The 23001-nt window shown below is 49.3% G+C and overlaps 2 protein-coding genes across 2 annotated transcripts in view; both read right to left on the bottom strand.

Moving 5' to 3' along the window:
- Nucleotides 1-207: 207 nt before the first annotated feature.
- KIF19 (kinesin family member 19) overlaps nt 208-23001 on the bottom strand; it is a 46294-nt gene continuing 23500 nt past the window's right edge. Inside the window, 1 exon segment of the mRNA XM_080382494.1 lies at nt 208-291. The gene's annotated coding sequence lies outside the window, so the exon portion shown is untranslated.
- CHST12 (carbohydrate sulfotransferase 12) lies at nt 15939-22996 on the bottom strand. The gene is made up of 2 exons (XM_080382441.1): nt 22794-22996; nt 15939-17697 (listed from the first exon to the last, which is right to left on the bottom strand). The coding sequence occupies exon 2, from the start codon at nt 17600-17602 to the stop codon at nt 16343-16345; it is 1260 nt and encodes a 419-aa protein (XP_080238567.1). The 5' UTR covers nt 17603-17697; nt 22794-22996; the 3' UTR covers nt 15939-16342.

The following is a 23001-nucleotide window of genomic DNA, read 5'->3' on the forward strand; positions in this document are numbered from 1 at the left end:
TGCGTCTCACTGCAGCAGGAATTCACCTCTGACAGTGGCTCTCCAAGTCCCCCTTTCCCAGTGAAACATGGTGCTGGTGAGAGATGCCAAATCCCCATGTCAGAAATGGCTGTAGGTGCTGCCCACGCCCTGTCCACAGGAGAGGCAGCAAGTGAGAGAGCTGACACATTGACTAACAGACAAATAGGATGCTCTGGCAGCCTTTGCTTACCTGTGGTTCTTCAGCTCCATCTGTACCTTCTGTCTTCTCACCCTTCTCCAGCAACAGGGCATTTCTCCATCATCTGCAAACTGTCAGCAACGAGAGAGAGAGAGAGAGAGAAACCACCGTAGGTCTGGCTTCCCAGCCGCTATCATTTACCTTCCAGGCAGACAGGGAGTTTGCTCTGGCATTGGGTCTGTCTGGGTCAGTAGTGTTGTTGTTCTCCTTTGCTATTTGACAGACCTCCTGCCTGTTCCACACAGACAGGTCTCATCCATCACCAGCCTCTCTTCAAGCATCTCCTGAGCAGCAGGGGAACAACAGTGAGACATGCTCTTGGCAGAGGGCTGCTTCTTCAGAGCTTCAGCCTCATCACTCAGGAGCAAGCTGCTGTCTGAAGGACAAGGGAATCAAGACAGACCCAGATCGGTGACTGGCGCAAGTTGTTTTCATGCCTGACATGCTCCCAGGTCACCCCTGTCCTTCCTGCCATTTCTCTTCCCATCCAACTCCACCACCCTTTGTGATACTCATCTCCCGGGTCAACAGGTCTTTGCTCCTCTACTTTCTTCACTCTTCCCACTACCATCTTTTGAGGGATGCAACAGGAATGACAGCAGTGGAACAGTTTAAAATTTGAGGTCTGCTGTCAGAAAGAAGACACCAATAAACACTGTTGGCTACCAATGAGTCTCACCCGCAGAAGTCCCTAAATCTAGGTTCCTGTATCACCTTGCTTCCTAAAATATTTACGCTTTCCTGGAAAAGCCACCCCTGGTGCTTTCGCCCCCAGAAGGCCCCTGCTTTGCCCAGAGCTGGCTGCCGGCTGAGATTTCCCAGCTGGGCACTAGGTGGCAAAACATCCCGAGAAAGGGAATTTCCCATCTCGGCCCCTTCAGAAGGGCTGTGGGAGCTTTGGTGGGGGTGTGTTTTCAAACACAGTTGAAAATGCAGAATTTGCAAATCTAAACGCATAGACCCCATCCGAGACAGGAGTTAATTTATATTCCTGCCCTACGTCCAGGCAGAGGTAGCTGCGTACAAGCGTCTAAAAGGTGCAGCTGCTGCATTCACTAAGGCAAATCCTGAGGGGAGGGGGCTGGAAACCAGCCCCAGTTCAATGGGAGCTCACGGGTAAGTGGAAGATAACCCCGAGATCCATCCTTTGGGGCGCTGAGCGAGGATGCATAAACCCTGCTGCTGTGGCAATATCACCTCTGGTTTTATGGACGCCCATCCCTTGACTCCACAGGACAGGACCACACGTGGAGGAGAGGACACCCATCACAACCTCCCAAATCTTTCTACTTGGCCCTGAAGGGCCCCCAGCCCCACGGATGCAGCCTGACCCTGCAGGGTTTGTCTCACGAAGGGGAGATTCCTGCCGCTACCTGTTGCAAGTGCAGGGGGGGCCATCTGGACCACAACCCCAGCCTTACCCCAAATGCATCTCCCAACAAGGCACGAGCAGGTCTGTTTGTGGGAATCACCTCTCCTCTCCCCTTTGGTGCCAGAGCCTTCCCCTGGCCTGTAAAAGTGGACACAGAAGACTTAGGGCCGTGTGAATGACAGGCCCCAATACTTAACCATCAGATTACTGTGCCACCAGGCTGAACTCTCCTGTTCACCCTAAGATCTGTGTCCTTCACTTACCAGCATGCTTAACAGGTTCTGCCCTGTCCTTCCTACAGCATCCACCACTTTGGCCAGTTCCAGGGTCCAGAGCAGGTGATTGAAAGCCACTTGCCCCCCCAGAAAAAAAATATCCAGGTCCTCAGCTCCTTGCTCTCATGATTCCCTGCTGGCAAGTGCCATCTTCTTATTCCACAGTAATCAGCCCCTCGATGGGACTCAGGGACTGAGCAACCTCAGCTCACAAAGTGATGTCAGTCATTTCTGCTTTCCCTGCCAAAAGCTCTCCACCCCCCAGCTATAAAACGTCATGCACCGTGCTTCACTGTCTGGCAGGTGCGAGCTGGGATGAATCCACAGAAACTTGACCTCACAAGCTGCTTTTTCCTCCTCTTTTAGCTCTCAGGATGTCAAATTCTCACCCAGATCTCTCCTGGCTTTTTGCACTTCTACAGCCCCTTTGCTCAATGTCCCTGCAGCAATTTAAGGTGCAGATTTTGCAGATCACAGAGGCAATTGTGGCCAAGAGGCATGACACCAGGCAGGATCCACTCTCCAACCCTCAATGCTCTGCACTGCTGGTAGCATCTATGGGCAAAGACATCCCCACTGCTTCACTCCAGGGAAGCTGGACTGGAAAAACAGGAATCAAGACCCCCATCCAGGAGGGGATGTGGGAGGACTTAGGGGCACAGGGTGCCCGTAGCTCTACCAGAGCAGGAGACTCTTGAGTGGGCGCTCTCAGCCTGCATCACATGTGTCTGGTGGAGCAGTTTAATGCTATGGGAAGGTATCGGAAAAGGATACTATGCCAACTCCACAGCTTGGCAAATAGAGGGGAAAATGTGTTAAAAGCTAGGACTTCTGAGCATGTTCTCTGTCTGGAATCTGCCTGCAAAACAGCTCAAATTTCTCAAAGGGATTCATTATTCAAAACTATTTGCTGAATAATTTCTGTGAGTAATTGCAGGTCTGAACCTTGTCTGCAAACAATTCATTAGGAGCATCCGGGCAGGCAGCTATAACTGTGCTCAGACACTGGTCTGCGTTCCTCGGCTGTGTGGATAACGCCAGTGTCAGGTGGGAAGGGCAAATAAACTTGTTTACAAAATCAGGATCTTGAAAAACAATTAAAGAAATTGTATCAGCTTAAAATTAGCTGCTTCCACCAACACTTCCAGATGTAACTGTCGCTGAAATAGTCTGGCAGAGAGAACTGGGCACTGGGGGACCAGCCCTGGGCTGCTGCATCCCTGCAAGTGGCATGTGACTCTGTCCCCATGTCCTCGAGGGAGCAGCAAAACCGGTCCCCAGGCAGGACAAGGAGAGGAGCAGTGGATGGGGAAGGAGGAGCTGCCTTCACCTTCCATCCTTACAGAGCCCTGAGTATCACAGAAAGAGCTGCCTGCTGCAGGAGCATGTCACAGAACCGCCATCCCTAGAAAATGTCACCAAGCAGCACTGACAATTCACATATGTATTTGGAGAAGGAGCAGAGACCGACTGGAAGCGTTTCCACAATTCAGGGCTCGAAGTGCACAGTAGCACTGGGCTGGGTACCAAAGTCATCACTCAGACTATGTTTCCTGCTGAAATCATGAAATAATAGATGTCCAATTAACTGGCAAAGCGAGATGCAAAGAGAAATATTGCTTACAGAGAGCTGGCATAGTGCCCATGGAGTTATAATAAGAATATTTTATTTGCCTGGGCTTTAGATAACCTATTTCTATTCTCTCTTTTGCTGCCCCTGGGGCCCCAGAGAGTATATTGGTTTATTGGAATAACTTTTCTTCTCCAGCATCTCTGAAGTCCTCTTCTAGCTCCACCAGCTCAAATATAATCTCAAATACCGTTAGGCTAAACACAGTCCTAATAGGTACTCTGGTCTCTACCACCATCTAACACACTCGAACTGCAAAGACTGCAAAATTGGGGCTGTGGTACTCTTCCAAAGGTGTCTATGTGGGAGCAGGGAAGGAGAACAGGGGCTAGCCTGCTGCATCCTTTAAAATAGGCAGAGAAGGCAAAGTTAAAGAAGGAATAGGAAAAGGAAAAAAAAACAAAACCCCACCCTAGGAAAAAAAATTGTTTGGCAGGAATAAAGCCTGCTTTGCACCACAGTTTGCCAAGTCAAAATAAAACCGAAGAAGTGCCAATAGGACTAGACAGATGTCAACTTACCATCGACCTGCCCAGTAAGTTATTAAAATCCAGAGACTATTGCATGCAGAAAATACTGTGTACAGCGCTCTGGAGCTAATACAAGGCACGTACCACACATCCCTGAAAAACACAATAGGAAAGGATCCAACTGCAGCACACTAAGCTATCAAATACACATGATTTAGATTAAGGATAACTAGCACAAACTAAGACCTCTGTACAAGGTGTCCAGCAAAACAAGATTTTTAATGGGTCAGTACCTCCCTGCAGGCGCCGCCGCAGTAACCTAATTGTTTGCTTAACTTGCCATGTAACCACAGCCCAGGGTAGTAAGTAACTGAAACCATTTCATTGTTGCAGCCATTAACCAAACCCATGTTTTTCTGTAAGCCTCTGTACCTGTCTGACCCAAGAGAGTTTCCAAATCCTTAGAAATAAGTTAGTAGTTGTAACCTCAGGAAAACTGGAGGCATCAAGCAGATAAGTGACTCACTGAAGATCAGAGCCTGGCCCAGATGCAGAACTAAGAATGGAACACCCTTCACCTCTTAGGCATATATCTCAGCCTTTGGAAACAGCCACATTCCTGGAGCCCTCTACTCTTGGGAAAGGCAATGCAAAGGCAGCTCCAACACATTTACACACAGGAATCTATTTGTATTAAACTGCTATTGAAATAGCCCAGAAGCGTGACCTGTCAATTCGGTTTCCTTTTTTATTCTTAATTTTTTTTTCTTTTCTTAAAAGTAATCTTTTATTCTTCAAATTCTTTTATTCTTCCTTCCTTCTTTTTTATTCTTAAACTTCCAATTTTGCAAAATTTCTCTTTATTTGCAGATAACTTCACTGAAAAAAAAAGAACAGGAGACATGTCCCTAATGGGAAGGGAGCCCTTAAAATCACCTGCCTGTTAATCCCTTCACTGCTGGTGATTTCGACTCTCTGGGCCTGAGGAGGGCCAGGAACACAGGGGTGATGGCTGTGTAAACATCAAACGTTAAAGGCCTTGCAGCCTTCCAGCCCAAACTCCTGGTAAGCCTGTGCTGCGCAGTAATAAAAACACGTCGCTGCTCCAGCGCCCGCCTGCCCATCGGAAAGCAGCAGCCCGCAGGGGCTGGCATTGCCTGGGCGCAAATCCCAGAGCTGATGGCCCCTGCAGCCTGGCACATGTGCTAACCTCTTCCTCATCCCCAGCAGGGAGTGACGGGAAAGCCCCCCTCCATCCCTCACCCCAGCTCTTGTCTGTTCTGCTGCTGGTAAGAAACAAGAAGCATAAACCCACGCATTTTCCCCGGCATGGGGAATGAAGCCCCACTGACATGAGCCAAGACGCTCAAAGATTTGACACAACTAATCCTGGGGTTTTCGTCCCCTTCCATGCCACAGTGTGTTTTGGAAGGCACAGAAGTTATGTGCCAGGCGGTGGCTGCACTTGCAGAAGGAGACACAGCTTTACCTGCCCATAAATTCAGCTCCAGTTGCTTATGTCAACGCTGTAGTCGTAAAGGCAGTTTTACAGCACACAAGGCGAAACCACCTCCAGGCTAACTGCAGAAGTGGAAACAGTATAGATGTGATACAGCTTCGAGCCAGAAAAATCCTGCTGAGGAGCTGATTTCAGCTGCGCCACTTTGGGGCTGGAGCTGGTGGTGGCTGCCCCACGCTACGGTGGGTTTACAGACACAGCTGCCCACTCGGAGCAGCTCCGGAGACCTTGGAGGGATGGATGTGATCTCAGGATTATACTCTGCAAAGTGATGACAGAGTGAGAAGGAAAACACAGGACGCGACTGGGGAGTGGAAGATATTTCCCCTCTGACAGCACTGTTCTGGGAGCCCAGCAAAGCCCCAGTTCTCACCAGTGGAAGTCTGGTGCAGGTGCAAAAGAGCACTCGAGTAACCGAAAACACAATGAGACAGCCTCTTCCTGCCTTTTCTTGACCTCATCCTTTCTCAAACCAAACACTGCTGTTCTTTCAGGGGGGAAATATCTCCCGTCGCTTTTGACCAAACAAGAAAAGAAGAAAAACAAATTCAAATCCAGCTCATGCTATCTTTGGGGAACAGTCTAAAAAGGCTGAGAAGAGCCATGTCGTGGCACCACGCTGTCAAGCCTTGCAGCTGCAGGGCAGTGAGCTGCAGTAGCACAATGGCCTCGGCAATGCCTTGCCAGGGTCAAGCAGATCAAGCCAAACACGTGTAGTTTCCCCATTTTTACTGGGAAGGCACTAACGAGATCCTGGAGGCAAATACACAGTGTCTGACTCCAAGAAGGAAGAAGATCCAGAGATCAGAGAAAACACAGGTTGTCTCCAGCACCTTGCCCATGTTGGTCCTTCACCAGCGTATTAACTCCATCCTAATGGGATTCCTCCTGCCATTGCTCCTGACTTCCAGCACTACACAGTTCTAAAGAAGGGCCAAGAAAGGACCCTACAGAAATACTTTATTTTGTGGACATCCAAGTGGCATCACAATCTCTGTAGTGTGATAACAGGCTTGTCGAAAGCAAACACCAGCAAAAAAAATCCCAACAAAAATAAAGAAAACATCAAGCTCAGTATTAAGAACAAAGCAGCCAATTGCCGTGTGTTCTCGCACTAAATGGCATCACTACAAGGAGCAAGTCAGAATATTTTAATCAAAATGTTCCAGCAAAGAATCTGTTTCTGGCAACTATGCTGTATTGGAAATTTCCTTCCAATGAGCACAGCCAGAAAAAAAAGCTAACACTGACAACAACCTAATCTATACTGAAAGCTTTTTCCTGTATATTGGAGGAAAAAAACAAAAAAGAAAGAAAAAAAACCCAAACCAAAACAATACCCAGCTTGTCCCTAGCTGTCTTTTTAGCCTAAACTGACAAACTCAAGAGCTAGGTTTCAGCTAGCATCTTGGTTCCAAAGGCAAACTTTGCAAGCAGGCTGTCTTCCTATTACAAATAAAATTAAAAGCATTACTCGCAAACCTGCAGACTTTCCAAGTCAGGAACTGCATCCAAGCACACTGACCTTTTTCCTAAGCTCTAAAAAATGTAATAAATGCAAAGTGCAACAGCATCTGGAACCTGCCCTGACATCTTGAATTCACATTCTCACATGTTGATGAAAGGCATTTTGTATCTTATTTAAAACAGATCTGCTCCCCAAAATCATGCTGTAGCCTGGAGCCATGGCTGTGCTGGGGGACCTGGTCCCAACCCACCCCAGTTCTGGTACGCGAAGGGGATCTCACCACACCGCAGCTTCATCTTGCAGCTCTGCCCCTACCTGGTGCTGTGGGATGGAACAGAAACACCGTTTGTCCTGGTCTTACAAAGGGCTTTTGTTTTCAGGCTGGCTCCTAGCACCCTCACTTTCCCCAGGAAAATCTGTGTATATGATGCAAAATTGATCTGAGAATTGCCTCGATTCGGTAGTACCTGTGGAATAACGCTATGAGTTTTACTGTCCACCATACAGTCTTTCTCCTGTTGCAGCGGGCAGGTCTCGGGAAACAGACGCTATTTTGAGAGTCCAAGAAATCCAGAAAGCTCAGATGTGAGGCACCTAAACAAGAAGAGGAAAAACCAACACAACCCCGATTCCAACATTCCAAAGCAGGGATTAGCTCGCAGTCCTGCTAACCAAGGACTTGCTGTAATCCCTGGATCCACGCAGTGAAAACTGGCCGGTGCACACAGCAGCCGTGTCTGTGTGTGCTGGGTTCACTCTTTGGCTCCTAACGGTAGCTGGAAGAGGGAAAAGCTGGCAGGCTCAGGGATGTACAGCCAGGGGGGTGTCCTCAGCCACTGCTGGAGCCTCACTGTCCCGCACCCAGCGCAACACCCGCTTTTGCCTGGTGGTTGCCCAGCACAAGCATCCCCAGGCCACAACAGGGGCTTGCTTAGGAGAACTGAAGAACAAAACTGCATTAACAGGGAGGTGTGACCATCCTAGAAATGACAATCCATTGGAATGTACTAAATGTAATTACAAAAATGATCCTCTGCTTATAGAAAACAGAAGGTCATAATTTGCATATATTTCACCCTATCAAAAAACTTATGTGTTTGTTTAAACATTTCAGATGTGTTCGCCAGCCCAGGGTGGCGGATTGATTCTGACACCTGACATTATGTGCACATACATTGACACTCAAAATAGATAAGACGCAAGTAAAGGTAATCAAAACCCACAACTTTAGGTCATCTGGAGCTGATGCAAGACCTTTATCCAGAAGACCTGCGTGCCCAGACTACTATCGGGTAGCTGTGCTACGCCAGCGCGGATCCCCACTGTGCACAGCACTACCCAGCACTTGGGAAATGCTTATATACACTCAGTTCATTGATTTCCCATTAGCTAAAGGTCACTGAAGGCTTTCTAAAAAGCTTTATACTCTCAGCGTGATCATTCTAGGTGACAAATACTTCTGATTTACCCAAGAGCCAAAATATACAGTCTGAAATCAATCAGACATACAGAGGTTGAGAGAGGGAAAAACTGGAGATAGACAGAGGTGCCCAACAGCATGTGAAAGGTCATGGCCACCATCTCTCCTGCGCTTCCATCCCCTATGGACATTGCCCTGCTCGCAGAGCCTGGCAGCTGGTGAAGCTGCAAGCCCTCCTCTCCCAGTGCACGCAAGAAGCGCCTTAGCCCACTGCTATTTTTAGTCTACCTCTAAGTAACTGCTTATTCAGTCCAAACCTACAAGTCCCACCATCATTCACAAAGCCACATCTACTCTGGATAATCTGAACCTGCATTGTGTATCAGGCCTCCTTGGATTTTGCCCACTGTATTCTGATAAGCTTTCATCGCTTACTTATTCAATTATTTCTTTTCTCTGCTTTGGTCCCTGCTCCCAACCCCTGGGGAAGCAAATGGGGCAGGTCTCCATGCTGCAGGAGATGGCACTTGGTTTCTCAGCAGCCCCTCTCCCTCCCCTCAGCATTTACCCACTCTGTAGCATCCCCATTCTGTTTGGAGATGCCCTCAACTCCCCCCACCCTTTCTATCCTTCAGAACCGCATCCCCAGCCCTGCTCCACTCCCTGCTGACCACACTTTTGGCCGCCACTGTCTTTTTGACACATCTTCTTGGCGCTTTTCTGTCCCCTGCGCTCCTCCTATGTTTTCCAGAGACCTGTCCAGGGTCCAAACAAAACAAGAGTCAATCCCGATGGCATTTTCTTCCACCCGTTTTGAATTCCTGCAACAACAGAGAAATAAACACTGAAACTGCAGATTCTCTGCCACATAAAGTGGCTTTGCCAAAGCTGCGTGTGATCCATCTGCCTGGGGGATAAAACATGGGATTCGTGAAGGCACTGCCTGGTGGGTCAGGAAAAGTCTCCTTCATTAACACGGGGGCTGGGCAAGGCTGGGAGTATTTTGATACTGGCACAGTCTGACACCCAGTTAGGCACAGTCTAAGGATAAGAACCTGAGACAAAATTACAGACTCCTTCATTAGATGAAAAGCAACAGCCCCGCTACTGCTTACTGCCATCTTAGCTGGCTGAGCACCCTCTGCTCAAGGATGTCCAGCATTTTCCAAGATAAAGACAGACATTTTGTTCAGAGGCATGGCATGCTCCATGCCTCCCCTGCATCCCGAGCTGCCTGGAAGCCAGCCAGGGATAGCACAGGACGGTGAGCCGTGACCTCTGTGCATTTTCATAGCTCAGTTTGGCCCGCAGACCCACACAAGCCCTTGAGCTCTCTGAAGGGTACGTACTGCTTGAATCAATACAGACAGTTTTCAGGCCAACAGCTTCCAGACTCACCCTGTGGTAAGAGAAGTCTGGTTTGAAGCAGTTTTACATGGCTTTCAGCGCTGAATGCTGCAGCCCTGTCTTCCAACATTCCCACCCAAGGCACTGCTCCTCCTGGAGACCTCCACACCTCCCGTGGACACAGCTCACACCCCAGAGCCCTTCAGAAAACATCTCCAGAGGTATCTCCCACAGCTCCACTACAGGGGACAAACAGAACACAGCTTGAGTAACTCACCAAAGGGCTTACAACAAACAATTAGCAGCACTCCTAATGAAAAACATGCTCCTCAGCTCTGCCTCTTGGTTTGAGGAGGACACAGTCCATTGCACCAGTCCCTGGGTTTGTGACACCTGTGTTCACACCAGCCCCTGCATGGGAATCTCCCGCCACCCTGCATCCCACCACAGCCCGGGAGTCGTCTCTCTCCAAATGTGATGGACCCTACCAGCCGTGTCCAAACCTCACAGTCCAGGTTTGGACTCCACAGACGGCAAGGACATCAACACCTGAAAAGCCAAAGAAATAAAAAGCAGTAGTCTTAAGGTATAAACGGTGAGCAAAGACTGATGCACAGCCCTGCTCATCTGACCGCTTCCCCTCTGGGGCAGCCTGCTAAAATTACTGCACCATTCTCCATTAGCACCATAGATTATTTTTTAATCACCTCTTTCTGTGTGGCTTTTTGGAGCCTTTGGCATTCTGTAGCAGCAATTAATTTTCCAGTCTCACAAAGAAACACAAAGGCTCACAAAGAAACAAAACACCTGCAGAAAAGTGACTGCTTTCCATTGAATATTGCGACAGCTTTCTTCAGGGGCTTCCATCGCCTTGAGTGTCAGGTTTGCTCCTGATTTCACCACATTTCTGTCGGTCTGTGGGTGGTGAGAGCCCGAACGCTCGCACTCCGCTGCTGGCAAACAGATGTATCACCCCCCACTTCTGGCCGGCGCTGCCCCGGGCAGAAACAAGACATGAAAGAGAAGCTGAGACTGTGACCCAAAGCCTCCCCAGGCAAGGAAACACCATCTTCAGGCGGGGCAGCTGTGTTTTCTGAGCATTAAAAAGCAAGAAAGGCTCAAGTTTAAAGAGGTTTGGCTTAGGGTGCCCAAACACACATCCAGGGAGTTTTGGTGTGGAAACTTCCCTCCCTCCTTGTCAAGGGTCGGGCTGCTGATCCCGCACCTCCCTCCTGACAGGAACCAGCTGCTACAACTTCTCCACTTCTTATTTTTTTTAAATATTTTAAGCCATCCCTGAATGAGGCAAAACCACAAACAACAAGACAAAGCAGGGCTGTGAAGACATCGGGCCACCACAGCCAGCCCCATGGGAAGGCACCACAGCACGTCAGGATGCTGGAGGGGACACTGGTAAGTGCCAGACAGAGGACACTGAGAAGAGACAAGGGAAAAAAACCTCACGTCTCGCAGGGAAAAGGCAGCAGGGCCCGATTCCCAGCTCCAGCAGTAAGCCAGCAGGCAGGAGTAGGGGTGTGAGGTGTCACTCACTGTTTAAGTGTATTCAGATGCCCCATACTGCAGCCCCTTGTAACCCAAAGCCTGGACACGACCTGCAACACAGGTTGCACAAATAAAAGCTCCTGCTGAGCGCCAGAGCCTGCCTGCAGGTTTCAGTGGTGCTTTGCACAATGGTTTCACAGGGCACCCGCGACAGGAGTCGCTGCTGCCAGCGGGTGTGAAAGCTGGTCTCCTGCTGCCATGGGAGCCAGGCTGGGGGGAGCGGCAGCAGCACTTGTCAGAACTCAGGAACAGAAAATGTGTTTCAGATGGGCCACTGCAGAGCAGCCACACAGCCCCAGATCCAACAGCACCTCACACAGACACAGCAACTGTAGCAAGAGGCTCAGCCAGCTCCACTGCCCTGCTGAGCATCACTCCCGTCCCATCCCAGGCTCCCCCACATCGCTCCCATCCTGGCACCAGGCTCCCCCACATCGCTCCTGTCCTGGCACAGGGCTCCCCCACATCGCTCCTGTCCCAGCACTGGGCTCTCCCACAGCACCCAGGCCAAATGCTACCCAGCTCCCACAAGGACAAACCTCTATCTCCACAGTCCAAGCCATATTCCCAATTTGATTTAATCAAGGGGAGTGTGTCACCCACCCTCCTCATCTCTTCCCCAAACAGCCAGGTATCGATGGCTTTATTAAATTCTGTTTTATATTCCCTTCCTGCCCTTGACTAGAGGGCTTAGGAGCAAGACCAACATGGGCAAGCCCTTAAATTCAAGCAACACGGCCTGCTTGTAAGTCACCACACCCCGCACCCTCCCTGGCACCGTTCTGCACCACAGCCACGCAGCACCCTGCCAAGTCACCGGCTTTCCCCGCGGGCTGCCACGAAGGTCCAGCTTACATAAGGAGGAACAAACTAGCTTTTCTTCGCCCCCCTTTCAATGCTACCATTCATCCCCTGCCCTCTATCCTGCCAGTGCCACCTTGAGGGATGCAAAACACACAGCCAAAACACTTCATCTCGCACATTATCCCAGGGCAAATCTCAGTTGTTCATGCGTAAAGGGTTTGCAATTTTGTCCCCCTAAACCACAAATGAATTTAAAGGGTTAAGACAAAAACTACCGAGATGCAAAGGTACCCATGTGTTAAGGACATCCTGTACCCTGGTAAAGCCATGTCACTGCTCAAAATGCAAAGAGCTCCAAGGCCTGACAGTCTTTTCCTGGAGGACACAGGGGCTGCAGGGCCAGGTCACAAATGTTCTACCATAGCAGTGAATGCAGCATCAAACAGCAAGGGACAGAATCTGTTCAGTGGTTGTGTAAAGACTTTTGCTTCAACACTGAGCTAGCGCTAAAGCTGGTCTCAGTTCTACCCAGATCAAAACACCTTGGTCAACCCCCAGGTTATTTTTGCATCTACACGTCAGTTCTGCCTGGTTAGAAACTCCATGCTGACTTTGGCCAAGTGGTCAACCCCAGGGAAAAGCAAGCCAGGAGGGGAACAGGATGTAACTTTGCAGGCTGAGCACGAAATGACAAAGCCAGGTTTATTCAGACACAAAAAGGCTGCTTCAAAGCATTTTTCCAGCCCTTATAGAATCAATACTAGCATCATAACCATCTACACTCCAGGATTTTTAGTTCTCTTCTGACTTCAGGCCAGCACAGATGCATACCGCCTGCCCTTTCCGATCATTCTGCCATTATTTGTCAAATACCAAATTCCAGCTCCTTTAGGAAACCAGGGGGGAAGGAAGCATGGCTGGTTGAACTCTTTGTCCTTCCCCCTCCCCCTGCCTTTTACATCATCAGAACAGAGCAAGAAACCCACAAAAAATGCACATTCCTAAAGCTGTAGGCTACATCCCAGTTCTAGCAACCCAGTGGTCTTACCACAAAGCTCAGCACAGCCTGGATCCCCTTTGACTTCTCAACAATACATTCACAGTGGTGGAAGGGTGGGGAAGGAGGGCTTCAAAAGAAAAGAGCAGCAAGGAACAAGAAGTTTTAAACCCAGAAACCATCGACTGCAACGTGAACCCTCTCCACTTCTTTACTGCTTCTCCCAGCACATGCTCTGAAGTGTGGTAATGAGGAGAGAGCTGAAAGCATCCAGCATGTTGGTTGGGTGTGGGTCCACAAATACTAACATGTCTTATATGTCAACGAAAGCTGGACTTGATGGGGTGAAAGAGGGAAAATAAGACGACAGAGCCCCCAGTGGCCTTATGCCATCCATACACTCGCCTGACCGGCACTTAGAGAGGCTGAGAAAGCCATTGGGATGCAGGCAGCCTGCTGAACCTTGCACATGGGCTGCTTTGGGCCTTAGCGTGATGCAGGGTGGTTATAGCACATAATGCTGGAATTTACCCCCTTTATCCAGCTTTGGACAGGGAGAGAGAAGTCAGTGCATCCGTGTCTCCCCTCTCTAGCCAGTATCCACAAAGGAAGGGAGAGCTTTTTCTTCCATTGCTGTTAAATTACAAGGCAGCCATAAGGAGAGGACACACTCTCACATCACACGGAGCAGCTGTCGGGCAGGATTTGCAGCCATTTTGCACCTTCTCTGCCAACTGCACAGCCAAGACCTTGCTGCCAAAAACAATGCCAAAAAAAACACCCTGCAACCCATTCCTCCTCTGCCTCAGATGACTGACAGCCAGTGACCTTGAAAAGATACTCCTGGGCTCTCGCCTGGGACAAGCCATGGCCATGAATCACAGGACAACCACGGATGAAGAGGCAGCAGCTGGTTTGCAGGGCGAGCTGGCGTCACTGGGGTGCACTGGCTAAGCACTGGTCAGAGGGGCAGGAAGAGACAGGCCCAGATCAAGAGGTGCGAGGGAAGCATCTGGAAGGAAGCATCTGCATTACGGTCCCAGTCACTCACGTCTACACATATTAAACAGCAATTAAATTTAAATTAAAACAGAGAAAAAATAAACACTTTGTAAAGACAAGAGATGAAAAAACATTCATGCTGTATCTTTGAAGAGCAACATGAACCCACCCTGAAGAAATGTAAATGTAGCAGAAACCAAGAGACTCCCGGGATTACTCATTACAAGAGACGAGATTCTCAACAACTTTGTTTTGCAGCAATTAAGCTGGTAACTGGAAAAAAATTGAATAGATCAACACTTTTCTATTATTAGTTTTAAATAATGACTCAGAAACAGGCACTTCCTTTTTCCCCAAGCTGTGAAGAGCTAAGCACAGAGACCTTGATCATGGCTTCAGGCTCATTTAAACTGCAAATATCTCTGCAGAAATTCAGAAGAGTGGCGCGAATGCAATGAGAAACAACCCTTTTGTTTTGAGCATAACTACTAGCAATTACCTTTCATTTATAGGTTAAAAAGCTTGATACAGCGCATTCACTAGGAAAAGCATGCAATACCAAGAAGATGTATGTGTACAGACGCTGGGGAAGCAAGGAGAGAGGGAGGAAAAGTCACGTCTGCCAATGGCCTTGGAGAGAAACTGAGTAAAAGGCCAACATAAAGAAGTCTGCCCAAAACACAAGGCTGCTTCCCAAGGCCTGACCCTGAACCTTAATCACCGATACCATCCACAGCCCAGGGAAATAATTATGCATTTCAGCTCTGAAAGAGTTGCCTGCCCAATCTGCTAAGCAGACAGTTTTTGCAGAGCAATTCAGAGAGAAAAAGAGAAGCAGATTCAGCTGATGAGACACAAAAAGTCTCTCCAAAAGCATTAATCTCCTTTAGGAAGCAGCCCACGTGTTCCCAGCACAGTGGGCAACCATCACTCCTGCAGCAGGTCCCAGCAAGGCAGATGATTAGATCTGCATCAGTCATTCCATATAAACAGAAAGGCAGTGGATGAGGATGCAGCATCACAAGCAGTAGCTGGCACTCTGAAAACAAATGAACTTCGAGTTCACCTTGATGCTTGTTTATTGAAAGAAACCTTTCAGATCTTCTTCTTCCAGGGATAAGCATCTGCATCCTTGCCACCTCCCCTTAAAGCGTGCACAGAAATGAGGACATAGCACAGTTCTCAAGGGACCTGCACTGTACGCAGCGGTGACCAGGCCAGAGCAGCACACCAGCTCCCCGTCCTGTAAGCAGCTACGACAGCGACCTCTGTTTCTGCCTTAGCTGCTGCAGTATGAAGCCTGGATGCCAATTTCTGGACACCGTGTCCACCCAAGAGCATGCTCCGCCATCCATGCAGGCCACAACCCCCAAGAACTTCAGGCACCATCCTGGAACGGGACATGTCATGGAAGATGTTCCGCACTAGCAAGAAATACAGGGGATGAGGAAGCTCAGCTTTTTGGAAAGTTGAGTCCCACCACCACTCTGCCAAAAGATGAAGCAGTGCAGAGGTACCACGCTGGCCACCTGCCATCCTTAAACACATCACGGGGCTTGTTGTCACTGCTCCCAACCGCCATTTCCTTCCTGTGACCTTGGCATCACGCTCACCAGCCACAAGCAGCACGCATCACCGGAGCCCTGGTATGCATCCAGGACTGTGACAGTCAAGCACTGACCCACCCGATCTGCCCTGAGCCCAGCTCAGAGCCACCACCAGCAGACGCAGCTGCTGAAGGCACCACTGACAAAATCAGCTCCCAAAGAAATCCAAGGGCTCTGCAAACCTCAGACCTTCGGAACAGCAGCCCTGAGATAACACACAGAGGCAAGTGCATAATCTCTTGGGTTTTTCTTTTACTTTTTTTTTTTTATTCCTTCCTTTCCTTTGCCACAACACACAGTTTGTATTAAATATCTTAAATATATTAATTTTTAAAAAGTATTAATAAAAAGCTACTGAAGGACACAACTGGCAGAGTAACCAAGGGCAGCGACCCATTGCAAAATATGGGGGCATTTTAAAAAACAAAATAAATGATAACAAAAAACCTGGCATTTTTTGCATGTGCACAGCTGGCTGGAATACCCTGGACTCTGGCATTATTGCAAAAATGGAAGGGGAAGCGGTAGAAAAAATATATTCCATTGTACCAACCTTTATGGGGAAGGGAGTTAAGAGCAAAAATGAGGAGGCTTTAAACATTTTTGGTATTTCAGATGTTCCCTCCCACACCCACTGCCCAATCACTTTTAGTCTTTAAGCAAGTTCTCTGGCTTGGGGTAGCCGAAGAGTACAAAATCTGCTTCATAAAGCTTGTACAGCTGCTGCCTCCAAGCCAATGGGATTTTGGCAAACCAGTTATCTTCCCAGCTGCTGGCAGTCCTATTCCGGTAGCTGGGGGGGAAGCGAAGCAGCCTGTCCACTTTGAGGAGCTGCAACAGGTAAGCAGCATCCTCATCCAGCGTCTCCAGCTTTCCGATGAAATCATAGTCTATCTGACATGGATGGCACAGACGGTAAACCTGCCTCCAGTGCTCATTGAAGGGGGCCATCTTCTCTGTCCTGGGATCCAGTAAGTACTGGATGAAGTCAGAAAAGGAGACTTTGAGGCCTGCCCCAAAGGCCTCACTAACAGAGGTGGGAAGGTTGGTATGGTTGGAGTACAGCTTTAGCATGGGTATGGCAAAACGCCGGTAGAACTCCTCATTCTCCAGCTCAAATTTGCTGCGAAAGGCAGAGATGAGGCGGACAAAAGGGTCCCGTACAAAGAGGAACTTGGTGTACTTCTTCAGCTTGATCTTCATGAGGTGCCGGGAGAACTTCCCGTAACGGCGCCAGAATTTGTTGAATGTCAAGTGGGTGCTGGTGTTGTGGACGTGTTCCCGGGGGATATCCAGAGGGTTCTGGTATGGGACCCCCTGGTCCAGCAGGCTCTCACTTAACACAATCATCACCCGTTTCCAGTTGGTGCAGGCTACCTTGGGGACATAACAGTAGATGATTCCGTGGCGGTCATCTACAATCAGGTGGTTGAGCTCGTAGTTTGGGATGTCGTCAAAGGAGCGCTCCTTGGTGGGGAAGGTGAAGCTGGAATTGGCACAAAACTCCCGCAACGTTCTCTGCCTCTCTATCTGCAGTTTCTCTTGGTCCAAGCTGTTTCTATCATTGTGCGTAGACCAGTCATAACCCCTCACATTCTCCTCCAAATTGCTCACCACAGGCTTGCTGGAGCCCTGGACAAGTACCTGTTCTGTCTTTCGGGGGACAGAGCTATTCTGTTTCAGGCTTGAACTAAGCAGCTTTGCCAAAAATTCATCCACATCTGGCAAGGCTTCCCAGTCTTCACCTGCCGTGATACCAGGGATGGCTCCTGGGGAATGAGGCCTGGAGAAGGACGTATGTAGGTAGAAGTGAGCTGTTCCCACGTTGTCCCAGTACACAATGATCAGGAGGATCATGAAGATGGAGACCAGCACCACAGAGAGACGGAGGAGCCGTGCTTTGGTCATCCTGACACCTACTGTGATAGCTGGCTTTCACCTGGATTCATCTCTGTCTTGCAGAGTGAGGCTTGGGACCCAGCATGGCGCTGCAGACCAGGAGCCTGGAAAGGTACCAGAAAAAAAGTTAGTTGAACTCTTAATGGTGCTGGTTTGGAGAGAATAACCTTGCACAGTCCAGACTCGTTGAGGGGCTGACCATTGATTTCCACATGGGGGGAGCTGCATGAGTCTGCAGTACTCACAGAGACCCCACGGAGAAAAGCTGATGGGCCAAAAGGCGGCATAATCTTGCCATTTTACCAGTTTCCATATCAATCATGGGGGTTTTATCAATCTCAAGCTTCTAGAGTCAAGTGATTTCAAGAGAATCTCTTTTTTAATTTTAAAAAATAAATAAAATATAAAGATTTCAGGCCTAGAGATCACAGAAGGAAGTCTGAGAGTATTAACCACAACTATATACAGAAAGTATGCAGCGCCAACTACCTTTCAGATCTCCTTGACTTTTAAACATACATAACACACAACAGGAAGAAAGAGGGCTCAATCCATGACTTTAGCTTGTGGTTCCACACTGTGGCCTCATCTTCCCATGAAAATGTTCTGTTACCACCATGCTGAAAACAAAGACCTTATTGGAGCTATAAATACATAGTTGAAGATGCCACTGTCTCAGTGGCTAAAGCAAGCCCCTGTTGAGAGAACACCACTGACCTGAACATATCACCTTATCTAACCTGTGTGAAGGCACCCAGTAGATGTCATCTCCATGACCTTTCTTAGTAGCTACTTCACTTTGTCAAGAACAGAGATCGCAGTTTTCCTACAAAAACCCGCAAAAGGGACACGGTCCCAGTAAGAGCCACACATCAATAAAGATCTAAAGGAACGATCACTTTTAACTGAATGATTTCCAAGATTAAGGATGCCCTGGTAAATCTTTGTCCATACCTGGACTCTGTTGAGTCAGGACCTCTTCTCCTGGTTTAACATAACTTATATTTCTATCCCACTCATCCCTAACAACCCTTGACCACCAAAGACAGGCTGTTACAAGGCTGTTTCAGAAGAACTTTTTTGGAGGGTGCAGCAGATTTGGTTTTACTTCAACCAGTCTCATCTTTTCACTGCTTCCCTGCTGACTCCCAGCACCTTTCCACCAGAAAGCTCCTCAAGGGAGATCTGTCTACTCACCCTGTTGCATGTTTTCTGGTCCAAGGCTCCGAGCAGAGGCAGGCTGGCAAACCAGCCTTGCTCTCTCCCCAAGTGATCAAGGAGCCAGTGCCTACAGCCAGGGAACAACAACAACATAAAGTGAGATATCTGATATTTTGAGAGAGAAACCAAGGTTGGCTGTTTTACAGTCTCTCTCTGCTAGGTTTAACGTCAGAAGACAAGCAAAAAGTAGTCACTCTAATCTCACCTTCAAACACAGTCCAGCCCCTGATTATCAACACAGAACAGCACCTACTGATAGAAAACAAGAGCCGCCCTTTCTGCGGACATTCTCATTCTTTCTAATGACTTCAGGACAAACGCTCTGAACACCAGCTCTGAAAACAAAGCCACTTCAGGGTAAGCTGTCCTGAAAAGCTTTTCAAAATGAAGACTGGGGTCTCTCTTCCTCCAGAAACATGGAGGTTGCTCCCAAGGCAGTTCACATGCCACTCTTAAACAGCATCGACCCCACCCTGTACAGGGATGCAAAGAACCCGAGAGTCCAGATAGGCAAAACTGCCAAGCTCTGTCATTCCCGGGAGAAACGTGCTCAGCACCTTTGAAGCTCACAGCAGCCTTGCACTGAACAACTTGTCTAAAGAGCCATCTTTGTGGCTGTGCTTACGCCTCAGGGATGCCAGATTTAACAATCAAAGTCCTGGTTTCAAATACTAGAAAAAAAGCATTAGACCAGAATTTAGTAACAACCAGGAACAATAGCAGATACAGTTACATATCAAAGTATTTGCTCAGCTTGTCCCAAAAGATATAAAATGCAGGACTGAATATTTAGGTTTTTTCCACCCGGGTGTATTTATTTACGCTTCAGAAGTAGTAGCGAGAGCCAGAAATTCAGTGTAGCTGTAGCCTAACACATGGCTTTGCACTACAACACCAAACGCTGTGTTTCCTGGAGCCAGGCTCTTATTCTACATGTGAAGAGGAGGTGAAGGAACTGCAGACATAACACTTTGCACTCTGCAGAGCAAGAAGCAGGTATTACTCAGCAGTAATCTTCTACATTTAGCTAGTCAAGATTGAAGATGGAGCAGATATAAGAAGGAACACCCAGAGAGATGAGCACAAAGTTAAAGAAGGGGCAAATTACATCTGTGTGTCAGCACTTCAGGCCAAGCATCTCAATCCAACAGCAGAAGATAATGGTGTGATGCTGCCAAGCCTACTGCTTGGCACACTTCTGGGTTTGCGTTTTGCCTAAATCTGTTCTTGCTTTTGAGTTGGTTAGCTGTTCAGGGCAGGGACTGCTTCCTATTCTGGATGAATAGGATGCCCACTGCGCACATAATCCCTAGCACACTGTGCTTCCAACGCTGCTTGAGACCTTTAGGCTGGCTGGAATGCAGCAAGCCCAGAAAACTGCACGGAGCATCCCTTTCTGCCATCCCTATACCCAGCAGTCTCCACAGCTCCGGGCAGCACAGCAGCCTGCTAGCATTTCTGCAAAGCTGTCCCACCTTGGCACAGACAGATCATCCCTCTCAGCAGCAGCGACAGAAGCAAATGAGACGCTGTGTGTGGCACACGCATTCCTCAGGCAAACGGAAGGAGGGCTCTTTGTCAAAGCCACCACCACCATAATGTAGCTTTACCGAGTGCACCCCAAGGGCTCAAGCCTGCTTTCCAGGACACAGCACGCAGGCCTGCCAGAGAGTTTGGCTTTTCCAAGACGTACAGCAGCGAGCAGCACAGAATTGAAATGACTCCACTTCTATTAACTCTATCAGTGCCAGAGAGGAATCCTGGAAAAAAGCAGTAACACAGCTTATTCCCCCTCACGAGAAAAACACTGCAGAAACCAGTTACTCTATTGACTACAATACATCCTCCTCCTGAGCACCTCATAAAAGATGCCAGACCGAAAGCAAAAATTAGAGGTCTCTGTACACATCAGAGGGAACACGCCTCCATCCTCCCCTTGCCAGAATCAAAAGGAAAAGCCTCCAAGTGGAGCCAAGAATTTACATTCAAGTTTAACCCAAAGTCACCAGCCAACAAGAACGTGCACCAGTATCCACACAAAGCTGCTTCTGTGACATGACGCTGGCAAACTGGGAAATGGACCAAGTGCTATAACCATCCTACAGAGCCTTCTAAGCAGCCATCCCATGATCATCTCCAACCTGAAGCCAGCCTGGGTGTGAAGCAGACTCTTCTCCGCACCCCTGAGATAGGCACTGAGGGCCAAGGTCACTGGTCCCATCCTCTCGTATCACAAGCTGCCATATCAAGTAACGACCTCTCGAACTCACATTTAAAACCAGAACAGGGCTATGTGTCCCCAGTGCTATTATTGCAAAAACTATTACAGATGCAACTCCTCAGGGATTTGGAAACCTTATTTGCACTTCACAGCCCAACTGTAACTATTTGTTCTCAGGGCAAACATGAGATTACATAATTCCTGTCTCTTTCTTCCGCTCCTCTCCGATTTCTGCGAGGACTACATCCTCTCACAGCCTCTCTTTGAAACTGAAACGAAGTCCAGCTCACTTAGAGGAGCAGTACAGCCTAAAGAAAATACAGGAGCTTACACACGGGTATGTACTGGAAACAGGGAACAATAACTCATGTCTGAATAGTGATGGTTTTGAAGTGACTGTGCCTCCAAAGGCTTGGGTGCAGATTCCATCTTTTCTTGCTTTGTGTTTCCCCAGGCTTGTCCCTCTCCCACTTCTCCTAAGTCCCCACAGGGAAGTGCACGGCACAGGTCAGGCACCAAACACCAGCTCACCTCCTCCAGTGACCACTCCTTTTAACATAAGAGGATATGGGATTTTGGGTAACTTGCTTGGGCTTCACCTGCTTCTGAAGATGGAAAGAGGTGGAATGAGAACTTAAAAAAAAAAGGCAAATTCAAACAGATACTTTCCCCCGGGGCACCTGCATTCACCAGCATTCACTCCATCCATGCAGCCACCTCTACACATATCATGGTACACACCTGCTACCAGTTACGCCTAGGGAATAACCAGCCTCTAGAGAAATGGAACCAATTTAACTTCCTGCAGGTGCAAGCGAATGAGCTCCCATCAGCCAAAGCAGACAGACCTGTACCAACAACCAGATATTATTTTCATGTGCTTGGCATCAATCAATAAATTGCTTCTCCACAGCTTTCCAGAATATAGCACCGTTTGCAGAACAGGGTGTTTTAACCCATATAACGGTATCAGCAGTTATATTAGCATAAATGCATACTTGAAACAAAGAATAGGGCTTGCATTGCATGTTTTACCCCAGCCTCACATACATACGCTAGAGACCTGCAACAATACATCCTCATCTACATAGCTAACCCAGAGCCTTCCCTCCCACTGCTGTCACAAAGCCTGCTCTATACAGGCTTGGCAGTGCTGTTTTAATACCCATACATGCAAGTTGCCTCAATAACCAATTTCTAAGCTTTCCAGGAGGAAACTCCCAAACTCGCAGCACATCCTGTTGGGTCACTCCCTCTGTCACACACTTCAGGAGCTGCGAACTCGCCGCTCCTGGCCTGGCAGGGGCAGGATGGGCCCCGGCGGCCGCAGCCTGGGCGAGCAAACCCCTGGGCGGCTGCTGGATGTGGCGGCCGGGGCCAGGAGGCAGAGCCCGTTGCTCGCCCCGCCGGCGTGTGCCCGCCGGGCACCTCCTTCCAGCCGAGTAGGGCGCTGTACGCAGTTCAGCTCGCAGCGAAGTTTTGTGCCTGAAGTTCAGGCGGGACTAACGCCGTTCGCGGCTGCCTCCGTGCAGCCACGCCGAGAGCCGCGCTCCGCCGGGGCGGCTGCCGCCCGGCTGTGCTTGTGCAGCCGCCCGGACCGCGGCAGCCCCCGAGCCCGGAGGCGACGCTGCAGAACGGGCCCAGCGCCGGCGGCAACACGAAAGCTGGTCCGTCATGCTTCAGCGAAAAGGAACCGGCAGAGCCGCCCGCCGCCCCGCAGCCCGCCCGCCCCCAGTCCCGGCCGGCGCTGCACCCTACCTAGCACACCACGGCCGCCGGGCAGAGCGGAGAGGCCAGCGCAGGGGTCGCCGCGCCCCTGCTGAGGCTCAAAACCGGAGCTCGTCCGGCACCACCGCGGGGCGGCACCCCCCGCCGGGACCGCCTCGCCCGCGCCCCGCTGCCGCCCAAGCCGTCCCCTCAGGCGCCGACCCCCGGGGCCTGCCCCGTCCGCGGGCGGAGGCCGTCC

The sequence above is a fragment of the Falco punctatus genome (genome assembly GCF_963210335.1).
Source record: "Falco punctatus genome assembly, chromosome: 4".
Lineage (NCBI taxonomy): Eukaryota > Metazoa > Chordata > Aves > Falconiformes > Falconidae > Falco > Falco punctatus.